General features: G+C 37.8%; 1 protein-coding gene across 2 annotated transcripts in view; it reads left to right on the forward strand.

The window, feature by feature from the left end:
• Positions 1 to 26,324, forward strand: part of ENPP1 (ectonucleotide pyrophosphatase/phosphodiesterase 1) — a 55,883-nt gene that overhangs the window by 19,972 nt on the left and 9,587 nt on the right. For both annotated transcript variants that reach the window (XM_005154818.3, XM_034060792.1), the window contains exons 4-19: positions 691 to 816; positions 979 to 1,039; positions 5,877 to 5,974; positions 9,198 to 9,277; positions 10,659 to 10,778; positions 11,788 to 11,897; positions 12,693 to 12,758; positions 13,058 to 13,130; positions 14,771 to 14,879; positions 15,122 to 15,253; positions 16,900 to 16,931; positions 18,060 to 18,187; positions 19,007 to 19,076; positions 22,126 to 22,213; positions 25,251 to 25,426; positions 25,946 to 25,997. In XM_005154818.3, coding sequence (XP_005154875.2) covers positions 691 to 816; positions 979 to 1,039; positions 5,877 to 5,974; positions 9,198 to 9,277; positions 10,659 to 10,778; positions 11,788 to 11,897; positions 12,693 to 12,758; positions 13,058 to 13,130; positions 14,771 to 14,879; positions 15,122 to 15,253; positions 16,900 to 16,931; positions 18,060 to 18,187; positions 19,007 to 19,076; positions 22,126 to 22,213; positions 25,251 to 25,426; positions 25,946 to 25,997 — 1,521 coding nt within the window. The remainder of the gene's footprint in view (positions 1 to 690; positions 817 to 978; positions 1,040 to 5,876; positions 5,975 to 9,197; positions 9,278 to 10,658; positions 10,779 to 11,787; positions 11,898 to 12,692; positions 12,759 to 13,057; positions 13,131 to 14,770; positions 14,880 to 15,121; positions 15,254 to 16,899; positions 16,932 to 18,059; positions 18,188 to 19,006; positions 19,077 to 22,125; positions 22,214 to 25,250; positions 25,427 to 25,945; positions 25,998 to 26,324) is intronic.

Raw genomic sequence — 26,324 nt, forward strand, 5'->3', positions numbered from 1 at the left:
CAAAATTATCTTCAAATTATACCATGTATTGGAATATTCTGTTCAGAAAAATCAATATGTATTAGGAAGAAAAGTCTCAACTAAAAACAGCAATGAAGCTGAAGTCAGTAGGTCTTCCTGTGAGCTTATGTATATAGTCTCAAATAGTGGCAGAGTGATGCTTATGCCTAAGAGGTGCTGAGAAAAGTTGGAGTGCCAGATGGTGACTGGTAAAAAAAAATTGCAAATGCAATGTCAGTGCAAGTCAGAATACTGCTTCTCAGTATTTTCTGGATATTCCAAATCTAGATTCAAGTTTGGTTTTTATCTGGAGGAGTTGTTTTTGGGAGTGTCTTTATAGTGCACATTTACCAAAATTAAACCCACATAAATGACCATATTTAAAAGGATTCTTTCTGATCTGTAGTATTGATAACCATGTGCTGCATAATTGTATTCAGATGGCTATGCAGTTGGATTATTTAGCCAGGGTGGTCAACTAGACATTTGAAGGTCCCTTCCAACCCAAACTATTCTGTGATTCTGTTTTCTAAAGTGCCAAAACTTGCAGTATTATCTGTGCATGAGGTAACCTAGAGTTGGTTTTCAGTAAGCATGCATTTGAGATGGAACTTCACATTCAGTTAATGAATTCTGCACTTAGACTTGTATTAATCATTGTGCCATCCTTCTCTCTCATCTGATTTTTAGCCCGCATATGGACCTGCAATAAATTCAGGTGTGGAGAGAAAAGGCGACCGGAATATCATTGTTCCTGTTCAGATGATTGTGTGGAAAATAAAGATTGCTGTGTCAATTATCGTGCTGTTTGTAAAGGTAAATATTCTCAACAAGTTCCTACAGTCTCTCATATATATACCCATATTTGTATGAAAGGAGCAAGAACATATACAACTTCAAAGCATCCAGTAAAATGAAAAAAACCGTGCATTTATCGATGAGAATGTACTGTCTTAAATCACACTCATTTGTTTTAAGGAGAGGCAAGCTGGGTTGAAGAAGAGTGTGAGGAGATTACTGAACCTCAATGTCCAAAAGGGTGAGGATATTGTATATTTGCATAGCTCTGCTCTTTGCTTATGTTTCATTTTTTAGATTATTTCCCCTAATGTGTCTTTCTGGGACCTGCTTGCCTTTCTTATCATGGTAAGCTGCCAGACAGAGGACACCTGCTCAGCCAGCATTTGATAGCACTTGCTAACAGATCAGGTTGCTCCATCTCAGCAGCACTCCTGTATCCCAGCACTCGCTTGACTTGCAAGACATGCCTGTTACTGAACCCTGCTCTCTCACAGTTGCGTGTACTTTGGGCAGCTCTGTCTTGTGCCAGCCTCGTTATTGTCCTACATGTGCTCCAATACCTTATATATACTCCAATATTTTGAGACTTGACCAGCGATCTCAGGCTCCTAAGACTGCTTCCCTCACAATTGCTTCTGAAGACATTTCCTTGCCTGTTCTAGCCCCAGAGCTGCAAACTGTGGGCAGATCACTCTCAGTTTCACCAGCAATATTTGCAAGCCATCTGAACTACTTTCTTTAAAGTAGTTTCTTTAAAAGGTATAAAATGCTATGGGATCCTTGTATCCTCTGACTTGGCTCTGAACTGGGCCCGCTCCTGCAAGTTATGTATGCACTGTGTGAGGAATGACTCATGTAGGCTCATCAGCTCTCAGGCTCAAATAGAACAGCAATGCTCCCAGCCAGGAAAAAAGTCTGCATTTCTTGTACTGTTTTTGCTGTGAGATCTTTAACTTTAAAGCTGAAGTTGACTGCAAGCTATAATTTTTATGTATAAGTTCTATTAATAGAAGTGACTCTTCATTGAAATGTTCCACTGGAAAATAGCTTGTAGATATGTTGTGGGCATGAGTTGAATTCAGTTATATTAATGTCTGGGAAGTGTAAAAAAAATCAACACTGTTTTCATTTTGATGATTTTGAAATTGTGGTGTGCTGTGGATATTTCTAGTAAAGTAAAATATTTCAGTCTGTTCTTATAACACTACTTCATTTTTTTTTTACTGAAGATATTTAAATTGTGCTATACTTATTCATTGGAGTTACAATACTGTCAAACAAAACACACTTCCTTTTGGAATATTTTTATACCAAATGAGCACTCTTCATTCTGATTTAGAGCAAAAATGCTGACACTCCAGAACCTTCACCAGGACAGAAATTGGAGCTTCTGTGGAGCTTGGAGTCCAAGTCCCCAATAAGTCCCCATGTAGGAGGGAGGTAGCCAGGTGGTTCTGGAAGCTTTTGTCATTAGCTCCTGTTCTGGGGTCAGGGAACATTCTGGACTGTTTGCTGGGAGCTGGCTCTAGGATGCTGATATGCCTAACACAAGATCAGAAGTGTTACTCCCAAGGGGTGGATAAGCAAGCAAGAGCCTTGTGCAGATCGAGCAACTCCTGTTGGTTAACTTGTTTTTTAGGGCTTATTGTTGTTATTTCTGTTCAGCCCATGAAAGGAATACTAAAATTGTTTTAATCCTGGCAAAACCAGAAGTGTTGCAATAAAACCCAGCCCAGGGAGGGGCGATGTGTGGTCAAAGTTGAATTGAACAGTGTTGGTCAAAGCCTCATCTCAGGCTCTTAGCGCACAAGCTTCTCCCAAAACTAACAACTCTGTAAACAATCCACTTCTTCCTATGGTGGGGTGGGCAGGAGTGCAGGTGACTAACACAGTGCTCATTTTCAGGCCTCAGGATGGCAATTCTGACTCTGTACATATTAATACAGCATGTTTTGTGGGTTAAAATTGCTAGTTTTATTCCATTTTGGGTTTAGTTGCATTTACTCTTGTAGTGCAGAATAGACAAAAGACAATGCAGTATTTGTTGAGATGCTTAATCTGGGAAAGCCCAATGATTTCAATGAGACTGATTGAATGCTTAAAATGAAATACACACCGAAGTCTTTCCAAGGCTGGGCTCTGTGTTGTTAAATGGGATTATACAGTTAATGGGCTAAAAGATTTCAGGAGTGATGTAGTTTTTTCCACTATTCTAAGAGTGAAATAATACTATGAGAATTCAAACCTACTTTGACAGTTTATCCTAGTGCTTAACTAGATGGTTTTCCTCAGGTTTGATTATGTTTTCTGTACCTTAAGGCTCTTATTATTTGTTCTGTGTTCAGTAAGCTGGAGGAGCAGCTGATGCCTTTCCTCTTTGCAGATCTTGCTTGTATATTTGAAGATTGCTATTACACCTCGTGTTGAGGCTTTATGTACATTTACCGGAAAAGAAAGCTTTGTGGTTTTAGATAGGCAGTAGTGCTTGGGATAGGTAGTTTTGTGCAGTATGGCTAGCTTTTCAAGGGGAATTTCTTCTTTCTTCAGTTCCTTTCTTCTATTTTTTTCCTTTAATTGTGGCTTAACTTGCCTGTGGTAATGCAGGTCAGCTTGGCAGTGTGGTCCACAGTTCTGGGCTCTTGATCATCCAAGCTGGTGAACCTGCTAGACCACAGCAAGCCTGTGTTTCCTGCATTTAGTTTCCATAGAAGCCAGTTCATAGGAGTGGGTAATTACTGCTGCATTTCCTTCAGTTTGGAGTCAGGATGTGACTGTGGCATACATATTTATCCAAGAGCTGTGAAACACCCTTGTCATACTGTTTGGACACAGTCAGCATGAATCACAGGTAGAAACAAAACTTGAGCCTCCCAGGCTTGCTTGTTCATGGTGGCACGTTTTTGAAGCAGCAAGTGTAACCTTGACTACTGACAAGAAAACATCATGGAAATTGCTGATATATCTCAGAACTGGGCTCAGGTCAGTTTGCCAGGGGTTTTTACTTGAAGCTGTTCCAAAGAGTGCAGTTCTGCATTGTCTGTCGTGCTTTGCTTCCCTGAGCACCGGATAGATTGTTTAACTATATGAGTCCCAGCATGTGTAGAGTATAGAAGTGAAATGGCCAGTCTTCCTGGTTGTGGCAATGGTCTGTTTTGCCAGGTTTAATATTACGTGTGTGAGGGAGTCAGTAGCTGGATTTGCAGACAACCAAAGCATGTACTTAACAGTTGGTTTCCATGTAAATGCCAAACCAGAAATGGTTGCGTAAAGTGCCTTTCTAAGGAGTTGTTTTAAATTTGGTTTTGGTTTTTGTTTTGTTTTGAAGTTAGACTTGTCAGAATGTAATATTGAAAAGTTCATAGTTTATTGCAGGAAGCTTCTCAGAGAAGATTTTAAGATTCTTGCTGTGGAGGGAATCAATTTTATGGGGGGAGGGGTGGCAGAGAAGGTATTTGCAGAAGTTGTGGAGATCAGAATCTATGGTGCAAACAATACTTGTAATATGGGTGAAGGCAGTACGTGACGTTTTCCCTACTGTTTTCTGCCAGAGGACTTTGATCTGAATGATCTTGGTCTGAAGATCATTCATTTCTTCTTCCCAACTAACTGACTTTACTAAGTTTTTTCAAAACACAGTGTTACATATACCATAGAAATAAAAAGCAGGCTGCAAACACACTATCTTGTTTCATTCTGTCTGGGCTGTAGGGTAGGCTATGTAATGGTTATGACTAGTTAAAGCCTCTTGGCTGACCTGTTGTCCACATTGTTGATTGAAATTTTCTTAAGATAGACATGTTTTGGTTGCCTGACTTATTTTCAGTTTAATGTAGTCATATTTGACTGAACTAAGACATAAATATTTCACTTGTAAATGACTAGGTTTTCTTTTTTGTGGGGTAGCTCACAAAAAAAATTGTCAACATTTTATAAATACTGGTCTTCTCACTGTTTTATTTTGGGAAACTGAAGTGCAACAAAGCTTTAAACATTTTCATTTTACACTTTGTAAACATAAGGAAAACTGAGCTTGCAATTGGCATGTAAAATATATTCAATCCTTTGATATGAATCTGTATTTTCATTGGTTGTTGATGCACTGCTGTGATTTTTTTTTTTTTTTTGCAGTCTCTCATGTTTTCATATCTATGGGTCAAACATAGAGTGGTGTTTCTGTGAGGAAGAAATTACTGGTGATTATTCCTGTTTGCAATGGGATTTTTTAAAGTATTTACAGTTGGAGAGAAATCGTTGAATGGGGCTGAAGCTGGAAGCAAGTCGAAGCTGGCAAACATAGGTCCTGTAGATCTTGGGAGGGGAGAATTTATTTTTGCTAGTTCCGGTGGAATCGCTTCTAAAGTTCTGTCAAGTTTCAGGCAGAAATGCTACTGTTACAGTATTTCAGTCATAAGGCCACATTTTTCAGGGTGGAGGTTGGTAGTACTTCTGGTACAGTAATCATGTTCTTTTTGGTTAAATGATCTTTAGACAATAAAGGGGAAAAATCTGTGTTATAGTTGCTGGTTTAATGAATCCTGTACATGAGACTTTGTTACATTTTTTTTTATGCACTATATATGTACATGTAAAAGGATAACTTCTCCCCCTATGCCAGGTAGATAATGAATTTTTCAGGAGCAAAGAGAATAAGGGAAAGCCATGGTTTCACATTTTTAATCTTTCCATGCTTTTACCTTGGGGTGGGAGGAGGGGTTGGAGTGGTTAAGTATTGCTCCAGTGGGACTGATTTAAAGATCAGGAATTCCAAACCCACCAGGCAGATCGCATGAGCATCTTCTCTCATTCCTTTTGAGTGCTTGTGAAATCAGGCCCTGTGCATGTAATCCTCAGCCTTTTTGGGTAGGGTTGCTACACCAGCTTGTGAGGTGAGTGACTAGGTGGCTGGTCTGCTCACAGCCTGCAAGCCTGCCTGCTTAGGAAGATTTACTTGCTTGGTCTGATATATAGTCCCATAATGAACATCCCCACTCTGTGAGGGAAACTTTCTTGAAATAAGTGGTTGGAAATTACTTCTTGGAGTCAGTCTTGTAATACTTCAATTTCTGCTTGTTCAGATTTACCAAACCTCCAGTGTTACTGTTTTCATTGGATGGCTTCAGAGCAGAATACCTGCGGACTTGGGGTGGACTTCTACCTGTTATTAGCAAATTACGTAAGTAACTTATTTGTCTAAGCAGTATCATGACGTCTTATCTGAAAAATCAATAAGAGCTCTGCTTGCTCTTTAAATTCCTTACTCTTCCTCCGTGTAAATGGAAGTTGGTGCTCTAAACAACAGCAATGCACAGAGAATTTGAGGTGTGGGAGGGTGGAAGGGCAAAAGGTAGGAGAGGGCATGAGGAAAGGGCCCTTTGGATTTTCACTGAAACATTAAAAATTACTGAGAAGCCCTTCTATACTTAAGAGGTGGATGCTTTTTACTGTGAGTTTACATTATTTCTTCAAAATAGAAGTAGACCCACTTTTTATTCTGTATGTTGTCTCATATTCAGATGGAATAGCTTTGGAAAATGCAAAGCAAGGTAGAAAGCATTTGATTATTTTTGTAAAAGAGAAGGAAGAGATTAGGAATAGGTGATACAGAAGGGCTGGTAGAAATGTGCTGAATCTGAGAAAACCTTTATTTAGCAACCATTTGCAGAAGAGATGAAAGCCTCATAAGCACATGTTTTTTTCCTAGCTTTTATAGCATCTTACTTAACTTTCCTAGAGTATAACTAACTGCATTTTGTGTCTGTATTTTGGCTGTGGTCTGTAAAGAATTGATGGTATTTCTTGTCTGAAGAATACACCAATCTTCTTGACATTCATAAATTACTACCTGGGGTGACTGGCTTCATTTTGGCTTAAAAATAAATCAGTAAAAATACTTGCTTTTTGTACAGTGGTTGTTACAACTTGACCTGTTCCAGAGGATAACAGCTCACAGATGTATTTGAGGTTTTAGCTTTTTTTCATTTTGATCCATGTTAGAATAAAACAAGGCATTTGAAACAATTTCATTAAATATAGTTACAGAACAGTTCTGTTGAAGAAGACTTTGCGAGCACTGCAAGAAGAGGCTGGCCTTTGCAAATGGTTATAACTCTGGCTGCAGTACAAGCTAACAGTGCCACAAAGCATCTGTAGGAGTTCCAGGCTGTGACATTTATACATTATATCCATTTATACATGTGAAGTTTCTGCATTCTTTGGACTGGATGCACTACAGTGCAACTTCTGTCTTTGTTTTCTATAATAAACTTGTATTTCTTTTTCCACTGAAACCATGATAAATTCTGACCACTAACAAATACAAATATCTTAGCGTTCTTTTCAATGTTGCTCCACTTCTCCAGAACCATGGAGTTTTTGATGGTCAAAACTTAAATTTTTTAAAAGATTCTAAAATCAGAATGGCTAATACAGGCTTTGGACATGACAAAATGAAGTCTTGTCTGGGGCAAAATGTTTCTGCGTTATGTCTACTGTTCTACATTATACTGGAGCATGTTATGTAATCTGCTAAAAGACATTTATGATGGGATATACTACAAGATCTTCAGGTCCCCTCCCCCCCTCCCCCCTGCCCCCAGTAAAATGCCGTGTGAAAAGCCCAGATAACGCAAGCTTTCTTCAGCAAGAGAAAGTCTCATGAATGAAAATTGGTGTCAGTAGTGTGTATATCACATGACACCTGGGCATGTGGCTTCCAATCTCAAGGCGCTTCATGTTCTATGTGTCTAAGCACTGAAAATGGTGGAAGGAGTCATATTGTAAAGACAACATTGCTACAGTATTTTACTGTGCAGGAAAGGGTAATGAATCTCTGGCACACAAGTAACCATAAAGTGCTTGACTAAAGCAAAGAAAAAAAATAAAATTGAGTCTTTATGGAGTTCATACTTATCCATTTTACATGTAGATGTTCAAAAAGAGACCATCTATGAATGTCTGTTTACAAAGCAGTGAACAGTTACTTGCATTAACTTCTCATACTGCTCTTTATTAAATTAGAGACATGCTAAATCTGTAGCTTCTCTTTAAAACACTTGATGACAAGTCCAGCATTCTATTAGTTAGAAATATTCCCATTATCTAGTCCTGTTAATTCAGACGTGCCTACAATGAAATTCTGATGTCTCCTTGGATAAGTCTTCATAACTGTTTAGCAAGCTTTATTATGCAGTCAGTCACTCTCTGCTACCTGCTGAAAGGTGGTAATTCAGCATGGAGATGAGACATAGAAATAATGTGTGCATATGGGATTGAGAGAAGATGTTTTCATGTGCTTTTTGGCTGTAGTAGTGTAAGTTTAAAATAAATCCTTGTTTTGTCTTAAGTTGTCTTTAACCAAGGCAACAAGAAGAAAGATAATTCTTCAGGAAATTCCCAGCAAAACCCCCTAGGATGTTGGCCAAGCCAAGTTTTTAAGCACACTTTTATCCTGCTTTAAAAACAGTAAAAAAAAAACAACCAAAAAACAAACCCAAATCCCAGCTTCCCCACTTACCCCCAACGAAAACCAAAAAAAGTTTCAGAAAAAAGCTGTAACAACAGATTTAGAAGTGGTTGAAATGTGTCAAGTGTATTGCAGTAGCAAAAAGGGTACAAAGGGCAATTTGAATGCAGATGTGGGAGGGAATGTCTGTGTAACTTGAGAGGATTTACTTTTCCAGTTTGGCTTCTTTATATGTTGGTCAGCTCAAACTGATGATTTCAGCTGAGATCTAATCCAAAAGCCCTAATGCCATGAGCTCAAATTGCCCTGATACAACACTTTTTGTTATCAAACCTTGCATTTTTATTTTCTTTGTGTTTTATGTAGTGGCCCTATGATTTGTATATGAAAATAAAGAAAAATTTGAGATCCACCCTAGACTAAGAGCTCATTTTTATAAAAAAAAAAAAAAATTCCAGACTGCTAAGTAAACAGTAATTTGATAGGTGACTGAGAAAGCCAGGGCATCACTGTGCTCATGTCCACTTCATCTCAAAGAGCACCCAGGGTGAAGTAGCTATTTGGTCTCAGGATGCAGACTTGACTTAGTGCATACCAGGGCACTTTTGCAGGGTGTGATTTCTTTGATTATTTGCTCTTATCTATTCATGTTTTTCATAAGGACTGTAGGTTTTGCTCATGACCATTAAAGTTGTCATTACAAGTATGTAAAATTTGTATCCTATCCTTTTAGTTAGCTTGTAAATGAATATAGGAAGAAAAATGCAGTATTAAAATCCTAAACTTAGAAGAATAAAAATGTTCTGGAAATATCTTTTTCTTTTTTTTTTTAATTTCTCTTAATGGATGTATATCTTCATAAGAGAAACTTGCAAGGGTTCCTAGAGGCTTTTATTTCTGTAATTTTGCTGGTTTTGTTTCTTCCTTTTTGTAGAGAAATGTGGAACATATACTTCTAGCATGAGACCAGTGTATCCTTCAAAAACCTTTCCCAATCATTACTCCATTGTCACAGTAAGTATACCTGTGTATTATGTTTTGCACTATTGAAGAGACTGTTCATTATCAAGTTGTCTTCAAGGGCATAGTGTATTTTTTAGTATTAAAATAATAGGTTTTCCCTTCAGAATATGAAGCAGATTATAACTGATAAGGACAGTCATTATATAAGGCTACAAATCAGTGGTCAGATCTAATGTGATTAAGTAATTCAATGCTGCCAAGACTAGCAGCAAGAATTTCTATATAGATGGAAGGTCACATCACTTTGCAACTCCCCACTTGCATAAATATTTCCACTAAACTGAATCTCAGTCTCTCTCTCAGAGCAGCCCGACTCTTTTGTACAACCACTTTTGTTCCACTTCTTTAAGGTAGCTTGGCACGACACAAAGAAGAGTATGAAGTGAAAGGCAAGATTTAAACATCATATTGATACTGACTCTGATAGAGTGTATCCAAACCTGGATAGGAATGTCACAAGGCTGATTTTGTAAATTTATCACCTTCTACATGTAGGAAGAAAAAGAAACAATGAGGTTTTCAACACTGAATGCAGGGTTGGAATCCAGCACGTTCTTCTTAGTTTCATATGTCAGACTAAATTCAGTCAAATATGATGATCTACACCTTCTCTTTGACTTTCTTAGTTTGTCAGGGCTTACGATAAATGAGGAGCACAGATTCAGGAATGTTTAAATATGCATGTAAATTCAGAGATGTTTAAGTATGTAATCCTCACAAATATCTGTTGTTGAATATGCAACTAAGAGGCATTAATCATGCCCCGCAGCCATGTGAGAGTGCCCCTAAATACAGTTACAGAGCTTTGTCTCAGCTCTCCAGGAGTGGTGTTTATCAGGGTCCTAATGGTGGTGGTGTTATATCCTTTAAAGTTAAAAGGAGCCAGTCTCCTTGAAGGCAGAACACAAAGTCTGTTTAAAACTACCTAATATCTGGTGCCTCTGAGCACTTTCACTGCTTATGTAATGGCTTTCATCTGCTGATATGCAAGTCTCCCTTGGAATCTTGTTTTTGGCCATATGATGGAGGCTCAGCAGAAGTAGTTGCTTTGTCATTGATACTAAAGATAAAACAAATGTTTTACATTTGTTTAACAAATGTAAGAGGTTGTTTTTCAGTTTGATCCCAGAGCAAGTTTCTTGCCTATTTTTGTTTGTTTTTAAATCTCACTGATAAGCAATTAAGAATTGGAAGGTAGGGCTCAGTGGCAATGGTGGGTAATGCTGTTAAATTTGTTAATTTGAGGTACTGGTAGAGTGGAAGTCACATATAGATTATTTACTGTACATATTTGTCTAACAGACATCTGTTTATATAGGTAAAAGGTTCTTTTTCTTTATAACAGTGTAATAAGGTATACTCTCAATTACAGGGTCTGTATCCTGAATCTCATGGTATAATTGATAACAAGATGTATGACCCCAAAAGAAATGCATCCTTCACCCTTAAAAGTGAAGAGAAGTTTAATCCACAGTGGTACCAAGGGCAGCCTGTAAGTACTAATACACTGCTGAGAATGTACATTGGCCTGTTGTTATGTTACTTAATATCACTTGGATGCATAGTGATGTTGAAAGAGTACAGAGGGTACTTTAAGTCAGCCAAGAAGCATTACTCAGCATGATTAGGAACTGCTATACTAGAGCAGCAAAATGACAAATGAAACAAAGTGCAACAGACTTTGTTGAACTTAAATGTCTTTTTCTTTAAGGAGAAAACTTGCTTTAAATAACTAATAAAGGTACCAGAATTTATTCTGGTTTTAATAGGAAGTGGGCTTGCAGTTAACTTTTCTGAGGAAATTGACAAACTAGTTAGTTTTAGTAATCAGCAGTAGTAAAAGTTTACTCTGTGCTCAGATTGCTACTAAGTCTAAAGATGTGGTTTTAAAAGAAAATGTCTCAGTTCAATTATACAGCAGTGGCAAACCTACTGATGCCATCAAGAAGAAGTGGCATGGAACAGTTTGGGTGAGCGTTATCCTGAAGAATAGCAGGAAGCAAATGTTGTAACTGGTTTTAGTATTGTGGGAGGACAAATTTATTTTTTGGTGGGGAAGAGCACACAAGGGTAGACTTTGCAAGCCACTGAGAAGTGGTTTGCACAAGTGAGACAGGAAAACATGCAGAAGGCAGACAGAAATCTGCAGATCATGAGATCAGCAGTAAAATCAGAAGAGCTGACCAAAGTCCTACTTCTATATTTCAGAGTATGTGGGACATAGTCCTCAGAACATTCTTACCCCTTCTTACTTCACTGTTCTTGAGACATTTCCCCTACCTAGGTCCCTACCCAGCAGAAGGGACGCGAGTATTTACCATAATGAATTAGGCTGCAGGGTATATCTGGACTGCAGATGACATGCAAGATTGACTGTATGGTGTGCTCCACTTACATTCTTAGAATTTGGTCTTGCTAAAAGGTACAGAGCTGGTAGTGAACTTGCAGTTACTTGGTTAGCTTCGTGACATGCACTACTGATGGTGATTGTTGTCCTGCAGATTTGGCTAACGGCTATGTACCAAGGTCTAAAAGCTGCTACATTCTTTTGGCCTGGGTCAGACGTAGCAGTTAATGGAACCTTTCCAAACCTGTATGAAAAATACAATAGGTATGTAAATTCTTGTGTCTTGGATTAATATTTTACTTAAACTGTTGCAATGGGATGTATACCAGAGAAATCATAATTTGCTCCTCCCCCACCCTACTTTTCTAATTAGCTGTATACAGCATGTAAAAAGATAAGATCCAATTAACTTTTTTTTTCCAGTATAACATAGATTCTTTGTCTAATCATTTTATCATTGCTCAGTAAATGTTTTAAGGAAATATGTAGAAAATCAGTTTTAAGAGCAGACAGCTTTGAAGCTTTAGTGCTTTTCTGTTTCTACTTGTGAACATCTTTTGTGAGTGTGTTTAGAGTCGTTCAGCCCTAATGTCCTTGATATAGAGCATCTACTTTGTGACAGTTGAGAACTTGTATTCCAACTGTTTAAACATTTAACAAAACAACAACAAAACTCACACCAAAACCCAACCAGCCAAACCCAACAACAAACCATCCCCAATCTGAAACTTTTTCAAAATATAGTACAGGAGTGAAAACTTACATATGATTTTGCATCTTGAAGTCAATTTTTTGTTTGTATAATAAACACAATACTGGTAGCTTTATTCTCATCACATTATAATCAATGGGGATAATATTCAAGGGAGCTTTAGATCAGGCCATTAACTTCTGTAGACTCACAGGCAATTAGAATAAACTTGCATCCTGCTAAATAACAATGGTGTCTAGTTGAATTAAAATTTCTTTGCTAAAATACATTGACTTTGTAATTTGTGACTAAACCTTTTTAGCTTTTGGAAGTACAAGGTTGGTTGATCTTCTGTTGTTCTGATACAGCTCAATCCCTTTTGAAGAAAGGGTGATAACTGTTCTTCACTGGTTGCAGTTACCTGAAGATGAAAGGTACATATGCAATTGCAAATTCCCATTAGGGTGGTGTTGCAGTTAATCACTTTGTGAATATGATTTCTGTTTTAAATAGTATCTTATACAGTATTCTAACAGAGTTAAAGTATTTAATGCAAGCCTGTTTCTATGACTGAAATATTTTATAATTAAGTTCATTTCTCTATTTCCCTTGAACATGTCCTTCCTCTGACAGTGTTGTTTCCAATATTTGATATCCATTGTTGAAATATAATCTCTTCAAACTGTTTCAACATGTATGTAAAATATTACATTTTTGGTACTGTTTGATATAGACCACACTTTTACACTCTGTATTTAGAAGAACCAGATTCCGCAGGCCATAAGTTTGGACCAGTAAGCAGCGGGGTAAGTATTTTGTAGTTTCTTAATTATTTTTTTAAATGTGAATCTTTGCTCTGACTTTATAATAACCTAACACGAATCATGAAAGTTTAACCAAAACCGTGTTCAGTATGTTTATGAGGAAAAAGAATTGTGAATAGACAGTCCATCCATAATTAACACTGATATCAAAGCATACAATAAACAGCCTATTTAGTAAGTCTAATTTCTATTTTATTTATTTCAATAACTTTTAAATTGCAAAAGCAATTTTGGATATGTCTTTTATGTATTTTTATCTGTTGTTACTAATTCTTTATGTTGATTTGGGGTGGGGGAACCACAGAAAGTTTGTATAATTCAGTTTAGCAAGAATAGAGATTTTTATAGCAATAGTCCAAATTTTGGTGGTTAAGCATTCATATTATAGTTGTCATTTGCTTTCCCACAGTCTCTGTGCAAAGGTTAGGTGAATATTGGTCTTATCTCCCTGCGGTTAGATTTTATATGTTCTTGGAAAGAGCGTGGTAAAAGGGATATTCACCCCATCACAGTCTGTGCTGTACCTACTTTATAAATAAGAATATTTTTTGGGACAGCTACTATTTTCAGAACACTAAATAGCACTACCTTTTTAATAAACCACAGTGAAAAATGCAAAGGAAAAAGCTCCTGGAAATTCAGGAACTTTGTAAAATTCTCTTGTCTTGAATGGTCAAGAAGTTTGGGCATCTTAATCAGGTATTTAAACTCAGTGGTGACAGCAGTAAAAACCTCTTGCCAATTTCTAAGGTTACTGTTTCTGTAAGGAACTGAAAGATGAATGTTAAGTGCTCAGCAAAGTATCAGACAACTAATTAGAACTGCAGTATAGGGGAAGTGTTGAAATTGATTTTAGTTTTCTTTGAGTAATAAGTAGAGCTGAAGTTCTGTATGTCAGAAATGCTTTGGAGAAATAGATCCTGAGGGTTTGAACATAGTCTCCCCAGGAGCATCTCATCTTTGTTTGCATAAAACCAGACAGTTTATACAAGTAGCATAATGAGATTACAAAATAACTTAATTTAAAAATACTTTTTTTGGGCACTGTTTACTTGGCACGTATTCAAAAGTATCTCCAGTGGCTGTACCTGTGCAAATGAGCTTGAACACCAGACCCGTGATCATGAACAAGGCTAGGCTGGTAGTTTGTTCTAGGCTTTTTCAGTCCCTTTAAAATAATTTAAGACTGATATCCAGTCACAGTTTCAAGAACAGTTTACTCCAGGGTCTCTCTCAACAGGGATTCTGAGGAAGAGTACTGCAGGCTTGGCTTCCTCTTCAGCCCTCTGGTGTTCTCCCATCAGCATCTGCACTCTTAGGCAAGACATTCCATGTTGCCCTTGGCTGTACCCCTCATAATGCAATAAACATCCTCTGTTTCATACTTTTGAAACCACCCAAACCACCCTCACTGGCTATAATGTGGGAGTTGCTGCAGTTTTAGGTCCCCTGTGTCCTTCATACATATTTGGATTGCATCTAGCTTTGAATAGTCTGTAAGAAGAGCTCCTTGTTCTTTATTAGCACATACTGTTATGGTTAAAATTTATTCACTCTCTCTAGAAATAAATTCTTAATTGAAGTGTTAACACTTACTTTACATTCCAATTTTTGCCCTACAGGTCATTATGGCGTTACAGAGAGTGGACAGCATAGTAGGGATGCTGATGGATGGTCTCAAGCAAATGAACTTGCATAAATGCCTGAACATTATTTTCATATCAGATCATGGTAAATTAAATTTTATACAATATATCAGAATTTAATACTTGCTTTTATAATAATCGGAGTTTATACTTATATGTTTCTGGCAAGTTTAATGATGCACCCTATACCTGTAGAAATTATGCTTTGTACTATCAAGATCATGCAAGAGATAATCAGTGTAGGTGAGAATCAGACTATTTTGGCCTCAACAAGGTTTTTCTACACTGCTATTCCCATTTTAAAATGAATTTTATTTCCCTTTGCAGGGATGGAAGCAGGGAGCTGCAGAAAAACAGCATATCTGAACAGCTATCTGGACAATGTTCAAGATTTCATAGTAGTACCTGGTCCTGCAGCTCGCCTAAGACCTAATAATGTTCCAGATGAGTATTTCTCTTGTATGTAATTGCTAAACTAATTTTTGTTACTTGGTTACACACTTTTGTACTATATGAATACAGTTGTAGGATCCATATATTCCATTGGTAAACTTGAGTGAAGGTCAACTAGGTACAACCTGGGTAATGGTGAAGAGGAAAGGAGAAGTAGTGCACCTGTGTTTTTTAAAGGCTGGGCTGAAAGTTTGTTTGAATCCTACAGATTGCTTTTGCTGGCTGCCTTTGAGTGACCAACTGCAAACGCTTTTGCCTTGTGAATGGCATTCCTTCAAACCAGACCTTTGGTTCTCAAGACAGCCCAAAAATGCCCCCCTCGTATTTCACCTCATTTCCTGATTTACCGGTTTATGTATGAATTTGCTGTATTTCTGTCTTAAAGGAATGTTAGACTGTTACTTTTACATGAGTATTATTTCCTAATATAAAAAAATGGCCAAATGGCCTGACAGTAGCTGAGTAAACTACACATAAACATAAATAGGAAAATAAACCTGAATAAAAATCAATGAATGCTTTAAACATTTTAAACTTTGATTCATAGAATCCTAGAATCACAGAATGGTTTGGGTTGGGAGGGAACTCAAAGATCATCTAGTTCTAACCCCCTTGCCATGGGCAGCAACACCTTCCACTAGACCAGGTTGCTCAAAGCCTCATCCAACCTATGCAGTCTCATTTTAGATGAACACTTAATGCCTGCAGGTTTTAATACTTTTTAATATTGGATACAGGTGTTCCCTTCACACCTGATAGTGTTTTTTTGTCTATCTAGATTATTCTTCTCCATGCCCTTTAAAACTTGTAGACCTCAACCCCTGTGACTTTACGTCCTGTTTACTTTATTGCTTGATGCTGTTCCAGATTGTTTTAAATGTTTCCTTGGAGAGCATGGGAGTTCTCAAATGCAGTTCCTGGTTCTCCCTGGAGGAGAAAGTTCAGGAAGAAGAAAAGCAGAGCATCTCCTGCTTTTGAAATGTGCACTGTTTTCACGAAGGAGCATGAGCTGTCTTTGTAAAACTGCATATATCTATGCAGGAATTATGAATCGTTTCCTTGCCTGTGTGATCCTTTATGTGCTTTGGGTATCAGACTCAGGACAGAGTAACTGTGTGAAATGTAATGGGCCTGTGTTATACAAAATGTCAAACTAAATGATGTAATGGTCCCTTTTGGCTTGAGTCTAAGTATCTGGATCTTAGCCAGCTTGCACTTGGGCTATCTTTCCAAGGATGCTTGCCAGATAAAACTGCTGCCGTGGTTGTTGTATTTGTTTCTTTTTCCTTAGAAGTTTATTAGCAAGCAGGAAAAATCCAGCTTGATTAGTGCAGCATTTAGTTGTCTCTTTTGTGAAAATGTACTTCTTGGATTATTTTTCTAACTGTGGCTAACATAGTTTAAAATTTTAAATCTTTTAATAAGTAAGTGAGGGGAGGAGAACTGTGAACTAAAATTCCATAAAAGCAGTAGCGTGACAGTTTAGTGATTGTTTTGTTCTATGTGGTTTCCATTCTGGAAAAATAGCTTCTTATGTCCAGATTTTTTTTTTGAAACTCAGCTAATTATATGATGTGATGGGAATGCTTTCATTTTACATCTGATTTTTTTTTTTAACTTAGGTGACTAATTCTTACATATGATTCTTCCAGTTAATTATGAAGGCATTGTCAGAAACCTCACAGTAAGTGTTGTTGTGTCTGTTGTTCTAGCTTAATGTCTATTGACGTTTGCAGTATTTTATAGCATCAGCTGTTTGCTGGGCTACTTATATAGCATCTGGACTTTGAATTGGTGACCTTCCATATGCAATGCAGTTAACAACAAAAGTAGTTCTACTCAGTGGAAGGTCAAAGTTGGGTAAAGTGTCATATGGCTATCTGGTTGTGCGTTAACTAGGGTTTTGTGTTCGACTCTTTTCACTAACTGTATCATGTTGCTCTTCAAACTGAGAACTTGTGTATCTGGACCATACTGGCTGAGGGCCAAGTCTGTGTAAAGCTCAGCTCCATTTCCTGGACAAGCATGAGATTTTCTTTCCCACACCTTTTAGATAAACAGCTTTGAGAGAGGTTATTGATTTTATTTTCCTTTCTTTTTTTTTCCCCTCCATCTTAAGAAACTTGCTTTTCTGCTCTGTACCTGTTCTTATGCCTGCACCACAATCAGTTTGTCACTCAGTTGTGCGGACACTGCTGGTGGTGAGAGCAGTACTGTTTGCATAGATACTTCACTTTCCAAAAATTCCAATATTACAGTGGAGGTTTTTGTTTGATGTTTTTGTGTGCGTGTGTGCTTGTGGGTATGTTCTTTTTTTTTTGGTTTTGGGAGTGTTTTTTTAATCGTTAATGAATCTTAATTGGTGGAAAAATCTATTTGTCCTTGAGGGATCAGTCTGAAAACCCTTTGAATGTCTGTTACTTTCTGTATTGCAGAGATGTAGAATTATTGCAGTGGATAGTCTACAACTTGTGGATGTATCATGATGTTCATATCTTGGTGTGAATCTTCATTAATTCTAATCCGTACTGTTTGGTTCCATATAATTTTCTGTAAAAAAAAAAAGTTATGTCCATAATCCAATGTAAATATTATTCCAATAACTACTGAATGCAAACCCAGATAGTATTTGTTATTTAAATGGTTATTAGTTGTGTTCTCAGACCATATGAATCTAAACCTGACAGAGTCCTATTGTCCTTAGTAGAAGTTATTGCAGGACCTTTGCAATTGAAGTGCATTGTAAGAACTGTGCATGACATAAGCAAAAGGTTGGTTGAATGAAGTACATTTTATATTTTTAACTTTTCAGTGCGTAGAACCAAATCAGCCTTTCAAAGCTTATATGAAGCAGATGCTACCCAAGCGTTTCCATTATTCCTATAATGACCGGATTGAACCATTGCACTTCTATTTAGACTCCCAATGGCAGCTTGCTAGGTAAGTTACAGTTTTCAGTACTTGATTATACAGTAAATAAGTTAATAATTTTTTGTTTTCTCATAGCATTTCTCTTCCAAATGCTATTATCTTCTAATACCTATCCGTGATAGTTATTAAAGCATGGTATCCTTGTCATAGCAAAAGGACATTGCAAAGAAACAATGCATACTTCAAATGTTAGAAACTTTGTCAGATACTTGAGCCTGCCTTGCCATACTTTAAGAATTTTCAAAGTGAGTGTTGAAAGCTAAGCATGTGAGTAACTACTTAGTTGAATCTGTTTTTTGAGTGATCCACTGGCATATATTGAACTTACTGAGCCTGCTATTGTTAGTTACATGTTCTGACCAATGAATTTACAAGTCCCAGAACAACAGCATCTGCTATGATATTATAATTTTGAACACCTCTGTTCAAAAACCAAAAAGGTTTCAGTCCATGTATTCAGTAAGTCCTGTTGTCTAATTGTGAACAAGTTTTTATTAAAAAAACAAAGAAATATTAAGAACCTACTTGTATGAACTACTGTGAAGTTCTGTTACCCTAAGAACAAACATTTTGTTTATATGTAATCTGATATTTGCCTTTAAATTACTCTGAACATTTGCAAATTCCAAAGGGATAACATTTGCTGAGGAAAGTTATTTTCAAGGCATTCTTTTCCAGAGCTTTCTATTCTTTTTAAAGACTTTCTATTCCCTATGGACAAGCCTCTAACAATCTTTAAATAGACACATGAACAGTGCATCACTGAATGCAGTTTATACTGATATTGTTTGTAAAGTGTGAGTTACAGAAACTGTGAATTTTTAATAGGAAACCGCTTGAGATTAAAAGGTGTACAGGTGGATTCCATGGTTCAGACAATCGCTTCCCCAGTATGCAGGTGAGACTTAAACTTATACTAGCTCTTATTTTTAGCTCATTTTATTTCTGAATGTTGTGTTTGTTGGGTGTTGAGATTTAAGTTTTTAAAGATCTGTAACACTATTCCATCTGCAAATAAAGAAATCAAGCATTTGTAGGATTCCTATTATGATGTGCTGGGTAACCCACACAGGGTGGGATTCCACAGTCATAAGAGTAGGGTAGAAACCCAACAGGACTTACCCCAGAGATTTCACTATACCTTTAAGAGTACAAAGTTGCACCAGGTTGGTTGGCTGTATCCTTAAAAGCAGGAAAAGAGAGAACTTATCAAATCGTCAAACACAGTAATTGTAGGTCTTACGAGAATTCAGATTGGTAGACCTCAGGAGGTCCCTAGTCCCACCTCTACTCAAAACACAATCAGCTGTGAGATCAGACCAGGTTACTCAGGGCTTCACACAGTTGGCTTCAAAACTGCTAAGGATAGAGGCTTCACAACTTCTAAGCAGCTCATTTCACTGCCTGACTGTTCTCCTGGTGTAAATGTGTTTAATTATGGTCAGCCAGAACCTTTTTTGTTTCAATTTATGCCTATTATGTCTCTGTGTAGCACTGAAGAAGTGGCAGTCTCTGATGATGGGGGACTGCTGTTATGTCCACCTGAGACAATCTCTTTTCCATGCTGAACAAGCCCTGTTAATCTTCCCAGGGCAGCTTCAGCCCCCAATCTCCCTGGGTGTCCTCTACTGAATTTGTGATGATTCTTTATTGATGTCATTCCTTTATGTTGGAGGTGCAGAATCCTCATATGGCATTAAAAAATGCTGAGTAGAGAGGGATAATCCCTTACCTCAACCTGCTGGCTCAGCTTCTGCTTATACAGCATGCGATGCTGCTGACCTTTGCTGCCAAGGTGTGCTGCTGGCTCATGTTCAGCTTTCTGTCCAGGCCTTTGCAAGCAAAGTTGTTCCCTAGTCCAACAGGCTCTGTGGTCTGTAGGGCTAGTCCATTCATTGTTTTCTGGGTTGCCTAAGAACAAGCTTAAGCTGCAATAAAGAAGAGTTGATTTGTTTATTAGGAAACTTCATTTTTAAACCATTAGCGAGTACAACAGTTTGCCCTGGAAGTCTGCAGAGCTTCCACCAAAGGAATTACTTGACAACTGGTCAGATGTGCATCCTTTGCAAAATCCATAATTACTTTTGATCCTGTCTTTTGTGAAAGTTCACTAAATTATCTCCCAACTCCCTAATTCTGCTGTGTCATGATAGATTATGTATCAGTGTTCTGAGGTACAGGAGATAAGGCATGTCAGTTGTTTAAAATAAGAAGAGTCCTGAAATTCTTCTCTTTAATGAGAAATGGGGAGAGATCATGGGGAAACATGAAATGAGATTCTTAGGCAGCTCCATCTAATTTGGGAAAGTCACTTAACCTATCCTCTGCTTTAGTTTCTGCTATCAAAACAATGAAAAGCAATACTTTTCATTTGAAAAAGCTGTTTTTCAAGATGAAGTCCACTAACAGCTCTGAGGTACTTGGCACTATTACAGTTAAAATGTAAACACATCTATAGAGAGAGAACCCTCTATTTGAAAAAATTACTGAAAGCAACTTTTATGAAGAAACCTACATAGTCTATGTGAAGCATGAATTTAACTTAAAAGCCTAATTTTTCATGTCTTGTAGAATGATGTAGTGTTGTCATCAAACTGCTAGCCAAAAGCAGTGTTAATTTTGTACTGGTTTACCCTTCCAGGCCTACTCTTTTTCCCTGATTTGACAATGAAAAACCTGTTGATATTGGCTTACAACCTGCAAGGCCATGTGATACCAAATGCCAGTTTTAGCATATTCTCTCTGCTACAGTTTGACTTGTGTAGTTTTTTTTTTTGTTCTGGTAGGTTGGCTCCATTCAGACTTTTGCCAAGCTTGGGACTGTCAGTTCATAAAAGCCCCAACTGGTCTTAAACCAAACATACTTTATCCTTTTGTGGCTAACATTATAGCGGCGTGTATTTTATGCTCTGTAATTACCTAGTTCAACAGAAAGGAGGTAGCATGTTCCTGCCTCATCTGGTTCAAATTAGGCTTGTCAAGTAAATTATTAGCCTACAGTATCAACAGTTGCAGAATGTCAGCCCTGAATTATGTTTTAATGTCAAAAAAAGAAGTTAGAGTTGAAGCTCTAATTTTTGCCATACAGCTATGAAGTCTGAGACAATTGTGTTGCAAAGAGCTTTGAGATCCTACACAGGAAGATGCTATGGAGTGCAAAACATCCATCACTCATTCAGTATCTTGATACCACAAATAAAATGAATATCTCAGGATAAGATTAAAAATAGTTTGTTTTTTTTTTTTGGCAGCAGTTAAGCATTTGCTTCCCTTGCCCCTGTGTCCTTACTCCTGCAGCAAACCCTGCTCTATGAGGGTGTAAGCTTTGTGTGGCTGCAGTGGTAAGTAGGTTGGGGAACTGAACCAGAAATAAAAGAGACAGCAGGAAAGTAGTTTTTTGAGCTAGCTGTGTTCCAGGATCAGGTTTGCTGTATGGCTACACAATAGCTTGTGCCAATAGAGCTGAGGAAGTGGTTGCAAGAAGACAGAACAGCTGCAAACCAAGCATAGAAGCCTAGGATCTTGCCACTGCTTAAGCCATTTAAAGCATTACTACCAACAGATTTTTTTATAGCCTTAAGTCAAAAGCCTCCACCTTGTTTATAGGGCATGAAATGTGATGGTTATTTTGGCTCAACATTTTCTGTTTATTAAATTCCTTAAAGCATTTAAGAAAATTAACTTCTTTAAAAGCAGAGAAGAGCAAGGTACTTCAGAAATGGCTGAAGGCAATTTTTTAAAGGCAACAGTGAGACAAAATCAGGTTTCCTGATACTACTATAAAAAATATTCTTACTTTTTTAAAGAAAAATTTGTTTTTGAGTTGATCCGCACTATACTGGTAACAGCTAAGTTCTTAGCAGAAAATGCCCTCTGTATATAAAGATATTTTCCATTTTAACTTGTCCTAAACAGAGTTCCACTTTATTTTTCTCTGTAAATCCTAGGCTATCTTTATTGGGTTTGGACCAGGATTCAAGTTTCATACTAAAGTTGATCCATTTGAAAACATTGAAGTATATAATTTAATGTGTGGTAAGTACAATTGATGGGGGTCATCTTTGTTCAGCAAAACATAATGTCTTTTGGGCATTGTAAATCTTCTAATGGCAGGTTTTTAAGTGTGCTTAGAAATTTGTCCTTAAAACTCACTGCTCATTTTCACAAATAAAAAGCTGCTTGTTCTTCTGACAAAGGTCCAGCCTTCTAGATGACTAATGGCTGTTTAGGATCTACTGGTCAGGCCACCTTGCATCTCTCCTTTCTGCTGGTCACCCTGTGTACTCCTCTGGCTGCTCCAGACCTGATACTTTGACTCACCACTACTAAGACTGACTACTTCACAATCTCTCTCTGCCATCAAGAAGAAGGGATATATCTCTCTCACATCTAGGTAGAGCCTTTAGCAGATGAATCACTCAGATGACCTTATTCAGACAGAACAATAAGTATCAAGCCTAGTAATGGATATGGGCACAGCTGCCAGGCAACTCATTTCTGGAAAACCTGAGTCAGTTAAGTGCTTGTTATGCACTTGAACAATTCCTTATATTTTTTCATGTGTTTTCTTATTTGTTGTTTTCCTTAACAATATTTTTAATTTTAGTTACTTTAGTTATAAGTTTTTAGTTCAGATAAAATCATTATTTTTTTTTAAGTTTTGGTTAATAAACCTCCTCCCAGACTTGTCATTGTATGTGTCATGTGTTCAATTTATGTATTGTATCTTTTAATACTAGATTTGTTTGTTTCCCTGTCTGTTCTCATTGTCTAACAGGAGCTTCAAATATGCTTTTTTGATCTTCTGATGGACTGCAACAGTCTTGTTAGTCTTTATTCCCATTGCCTCGGAGTCTTGCTCTAGAGCTAGCTGTTTCTGCAGCAGTCAGATTTCCCATTTCTTGGCCCTATGTGGTCCCTATTCATGATTGATTTCTGTTCCATGAAGTCTGCTTCTGTATATGAGGATTGCAGTCAGTCCACTCCATAAACAGATTGCTTTGCTCTATTTTCTGACACTGTACAGTACACTGCACCAGAGAAATGGTGTTTCTTTCTGAAAATAACATCTAGATGCCTTGTAGCCCTTTTTACCCCCCTCAAACACAATGCTACTGTGACTCCTTGTTCCTTTGCCCCTTCTTTGTTCTGTATTTCATGATTTCGCCAAAAGTCTTATCACTAATTCTACTATTTCCTGTTCATTTATTGCCCTTGGGATCTTCACCTGTTTTGCGTTATTTCCTGCCTACTTCTCTCTCTTGCCAGGACCTATACTTGCTCTAACATCTACCTCTGTGAGAGACAAAGTATTACCAAAGCGTTTGATCCAGAAAGCACTTAACGGGAGCACTGCACATGCTTGAGATCAGTGGCGATATTCAGGTATACCATGTTTAAACCATGTGTTTAAATTCTTTGCTGGAATAGGAAACAGGCCATTGTCAGGAAGCCTGCCTTTTGCAGTCTTGCTTACTTTGCTGTCTTCTTAAATCACAATTGATCTTGAACCTTCTTGTGACCCCGATCTGTGTATTCTACATAGGAGGGGTAAAGTCCTTACTGGCATCCTGGTAAAGCAGGTTCAGTGACAGATCAGGTGTTTTTTAAGTGCAGTCATTGAGGTCTAGATTTTTTATCCTGTATAGAAAGAATAATAGGATGTGCAAAAACCAGCACATTAACTTCCAGATAGAGCATGAGGCAAGGTGACTTACTCAACTATTTCCTTGCACAGGGCTTAAATGCCTTCTGGACTGCAGAAAGGCATCTTCTTTCATATATTGTTTGGGGCTCTAGTGTTTCTCTTGGAGGTGGCTGATTGCATCTTCTTGCAAAATGTAGCCTGAGAAGAGATAGTTTCCCATTTGTCCGACATCTCTCATCACTTAAAGTGCAAGCACCGGATACGTGCAACTGTCTTGTCTAAATAGGGGAATTTCAACTCAGGTTTTCCATGTTGCCAGACTTGGGGATTTCTGGGGCGTTGTGAATTCCTGGATGTTCCACTTAAAATAATAGTAACGCAACCATGTAATTTAGCTGTCGAAGTGGTGACCTGAGTTCCAGGACTGGTTTTGATTTGTTTTTTTGCTGCTTTGTGCAATATATTCATCAGAGCAGGGACAGGCTGTTTTATTCTTCCAAAGAAAAGCAGCTTCATCTGGAGGAATGTCATTTCCTCCAGCTGAAGCTCTTTTGTCTGTTACAAGAGTGGCGCTGGACTTCCCTTCCTGCATGTGTTCAGTTCCCCATGCAGGAAGGGAAATTCAGGTCTAACTTGTGCTGTAGTTAAGTGATCTAGACACCAACCTTTTGGATACAAGTGTGCCTTCTGTGTTTTGAAAATATCTTATTTCATAGATTCCATATGAGTTAAGTGGAGAAACAACAAATCTATGAATGTTAGTGTGGATTAAGCACGAAACAGAGCTTGATCTCTTCAGTAATTTGAAGGTGTCTGAAGTATCTCCAAGAATTGGTGGTAGGCAGCTTCCAGTTGTTTGAGTTACTTTAATGGCAGATTTAGGTATTTAGGGTAGAGATACTTTTCTGATTAGGCTACTTTGGTGACAATTTTGAATCTTATAATTTTAGATGCAGGTGATGTTTTAGACGAAAGCAGAAACCTATGTTCTGCCTAGGCTCTTTTATGGCTTTACTCTTCAGTGGTGCTTATGTATTTAATATTCATATAAGTAAAAAAAAAAAATCCAAAACTAATAAACCAAAAATCCCCCAGACTTACCCCCCAAAGCTCCAGTGTTATGTAGTCATCAATTTCATGTGTTTGAGACTGCTGTTCTGTCCCCCACTGCAACTTTGGATGCTGGAAGTTCACTTCCCCTCATATGTCAACCTCTGCCACTTTTTGCACTTGTTCTGTCCTTCTTTACAAGCAGACTAATACTATTGTGAGCTCTAGCTAAGAACATGTGTGCTTTCCCTTTTGGGCATTGTGATCAGCAAGCAGGGCAGCTTTATTGACTCCCCCATCCTTGTAATCACAATAGAATAAGCAGTGTACCACAGTCTTTCTAGTCCTGCTAATATCACTTGAATTCTTTCATAGATTTGCTTGATTTGAAACCAGCTCCAAACAATGGAACTCATGGACGCCTAAACCATCTTTTAAGGAATATTGTTTACACACCCCAACATCCCACAGAAATAAGCCATCCTTCTGAATGTCCTTTGGTGGGACAAAGAGCCTTCTCAGTGAGCCTTGGGTGCTCTTGCAGGACAGGGGTAAGTACTGAAGTTTTTAAAGTGGAGGCAGACAACTGTGTTGTGTTCAAAGAATGAAACTCTGGATTCTCCTGTGTTTATCCACCAGTTGAGCAGTTCCCTACTGTTGGTTTCAAAATCAAATCTTTCCTACGGTTAGTGGGGGCCAGCCTTTATTTATATATGCATTTTTGTAGTCTGCTTATGTGAAGTCATATTCAGTACTCCAGAGCCTGGAAGATGCCAAAGAAGCAAGCTTTGATGGGGAAAGCATTCAGTTCTTGCTTGCTTTACTGAATTGTGCTGAAATTTCCCTTCTGTGAATGTTGTGTTTGGGCTGTGGTTTTCAAGACTGTAGATTTGCCTTTGTCAAAACCAGTTTGTTTCTGCAAAGTCTCCATAGCCCCTCACCAGTAGATGTCACAGTTCTCTACAGTGCAAGGCAGATGTTACACTCAGTACTTTAAGTGTAGTAATGGCTCATAATATGCTTTGTAGGACACTTAGTAGAATCTCACTGTTTTTGCTTTATAATTATAGGGCTTGCCAGTAAGGGATTTTCACCAGCGTTTAAATCTCACTGAAACAGAAGGTAAGAACTTTAGCTATTAGTATAAAACATTAAAAAAGGTAAGAATAAAATATGAGGTGTTTGTTAAACTTCTGAGCAACTCTCAAGTACTTTTAAATATTTGCTAGCACTTGATAGGCCTTGGTAGGACTTGGCTTGCTAGGACTTGGCTTGCTAGGACTTGGCTTGCTAGGACTTGGCTTGCTAGGACTTGGCTTGCTAGGACTTGACTTGCTAGGACTTGGCTTGCTAGGACTTGGCTTGCTAGGACTTGGCTTGCTAGGACTTGACTTGCTAGGACTTGACTTGCTAGGACTTGACTTGCTAGGACTTGACTTGCTAGGACTT

This window comes from Melopsittacus undulatus, chromosome 3 (assembly GCF_012275295.1).
Source record: "Melopsittacus undulatus isolate bMelUnd1 chromosome 3, bMelUnd1.mat.Z, whole genome shotgun sequence".
In the NCBI taxonomy this organism is placed as follows: domain Eukaryota; kingdom Metazoa; phylum Chordata; class Aves; order Psittaciformes; family Psittaculidae; genus Melopsittacus; species Melopsittacus undulatus.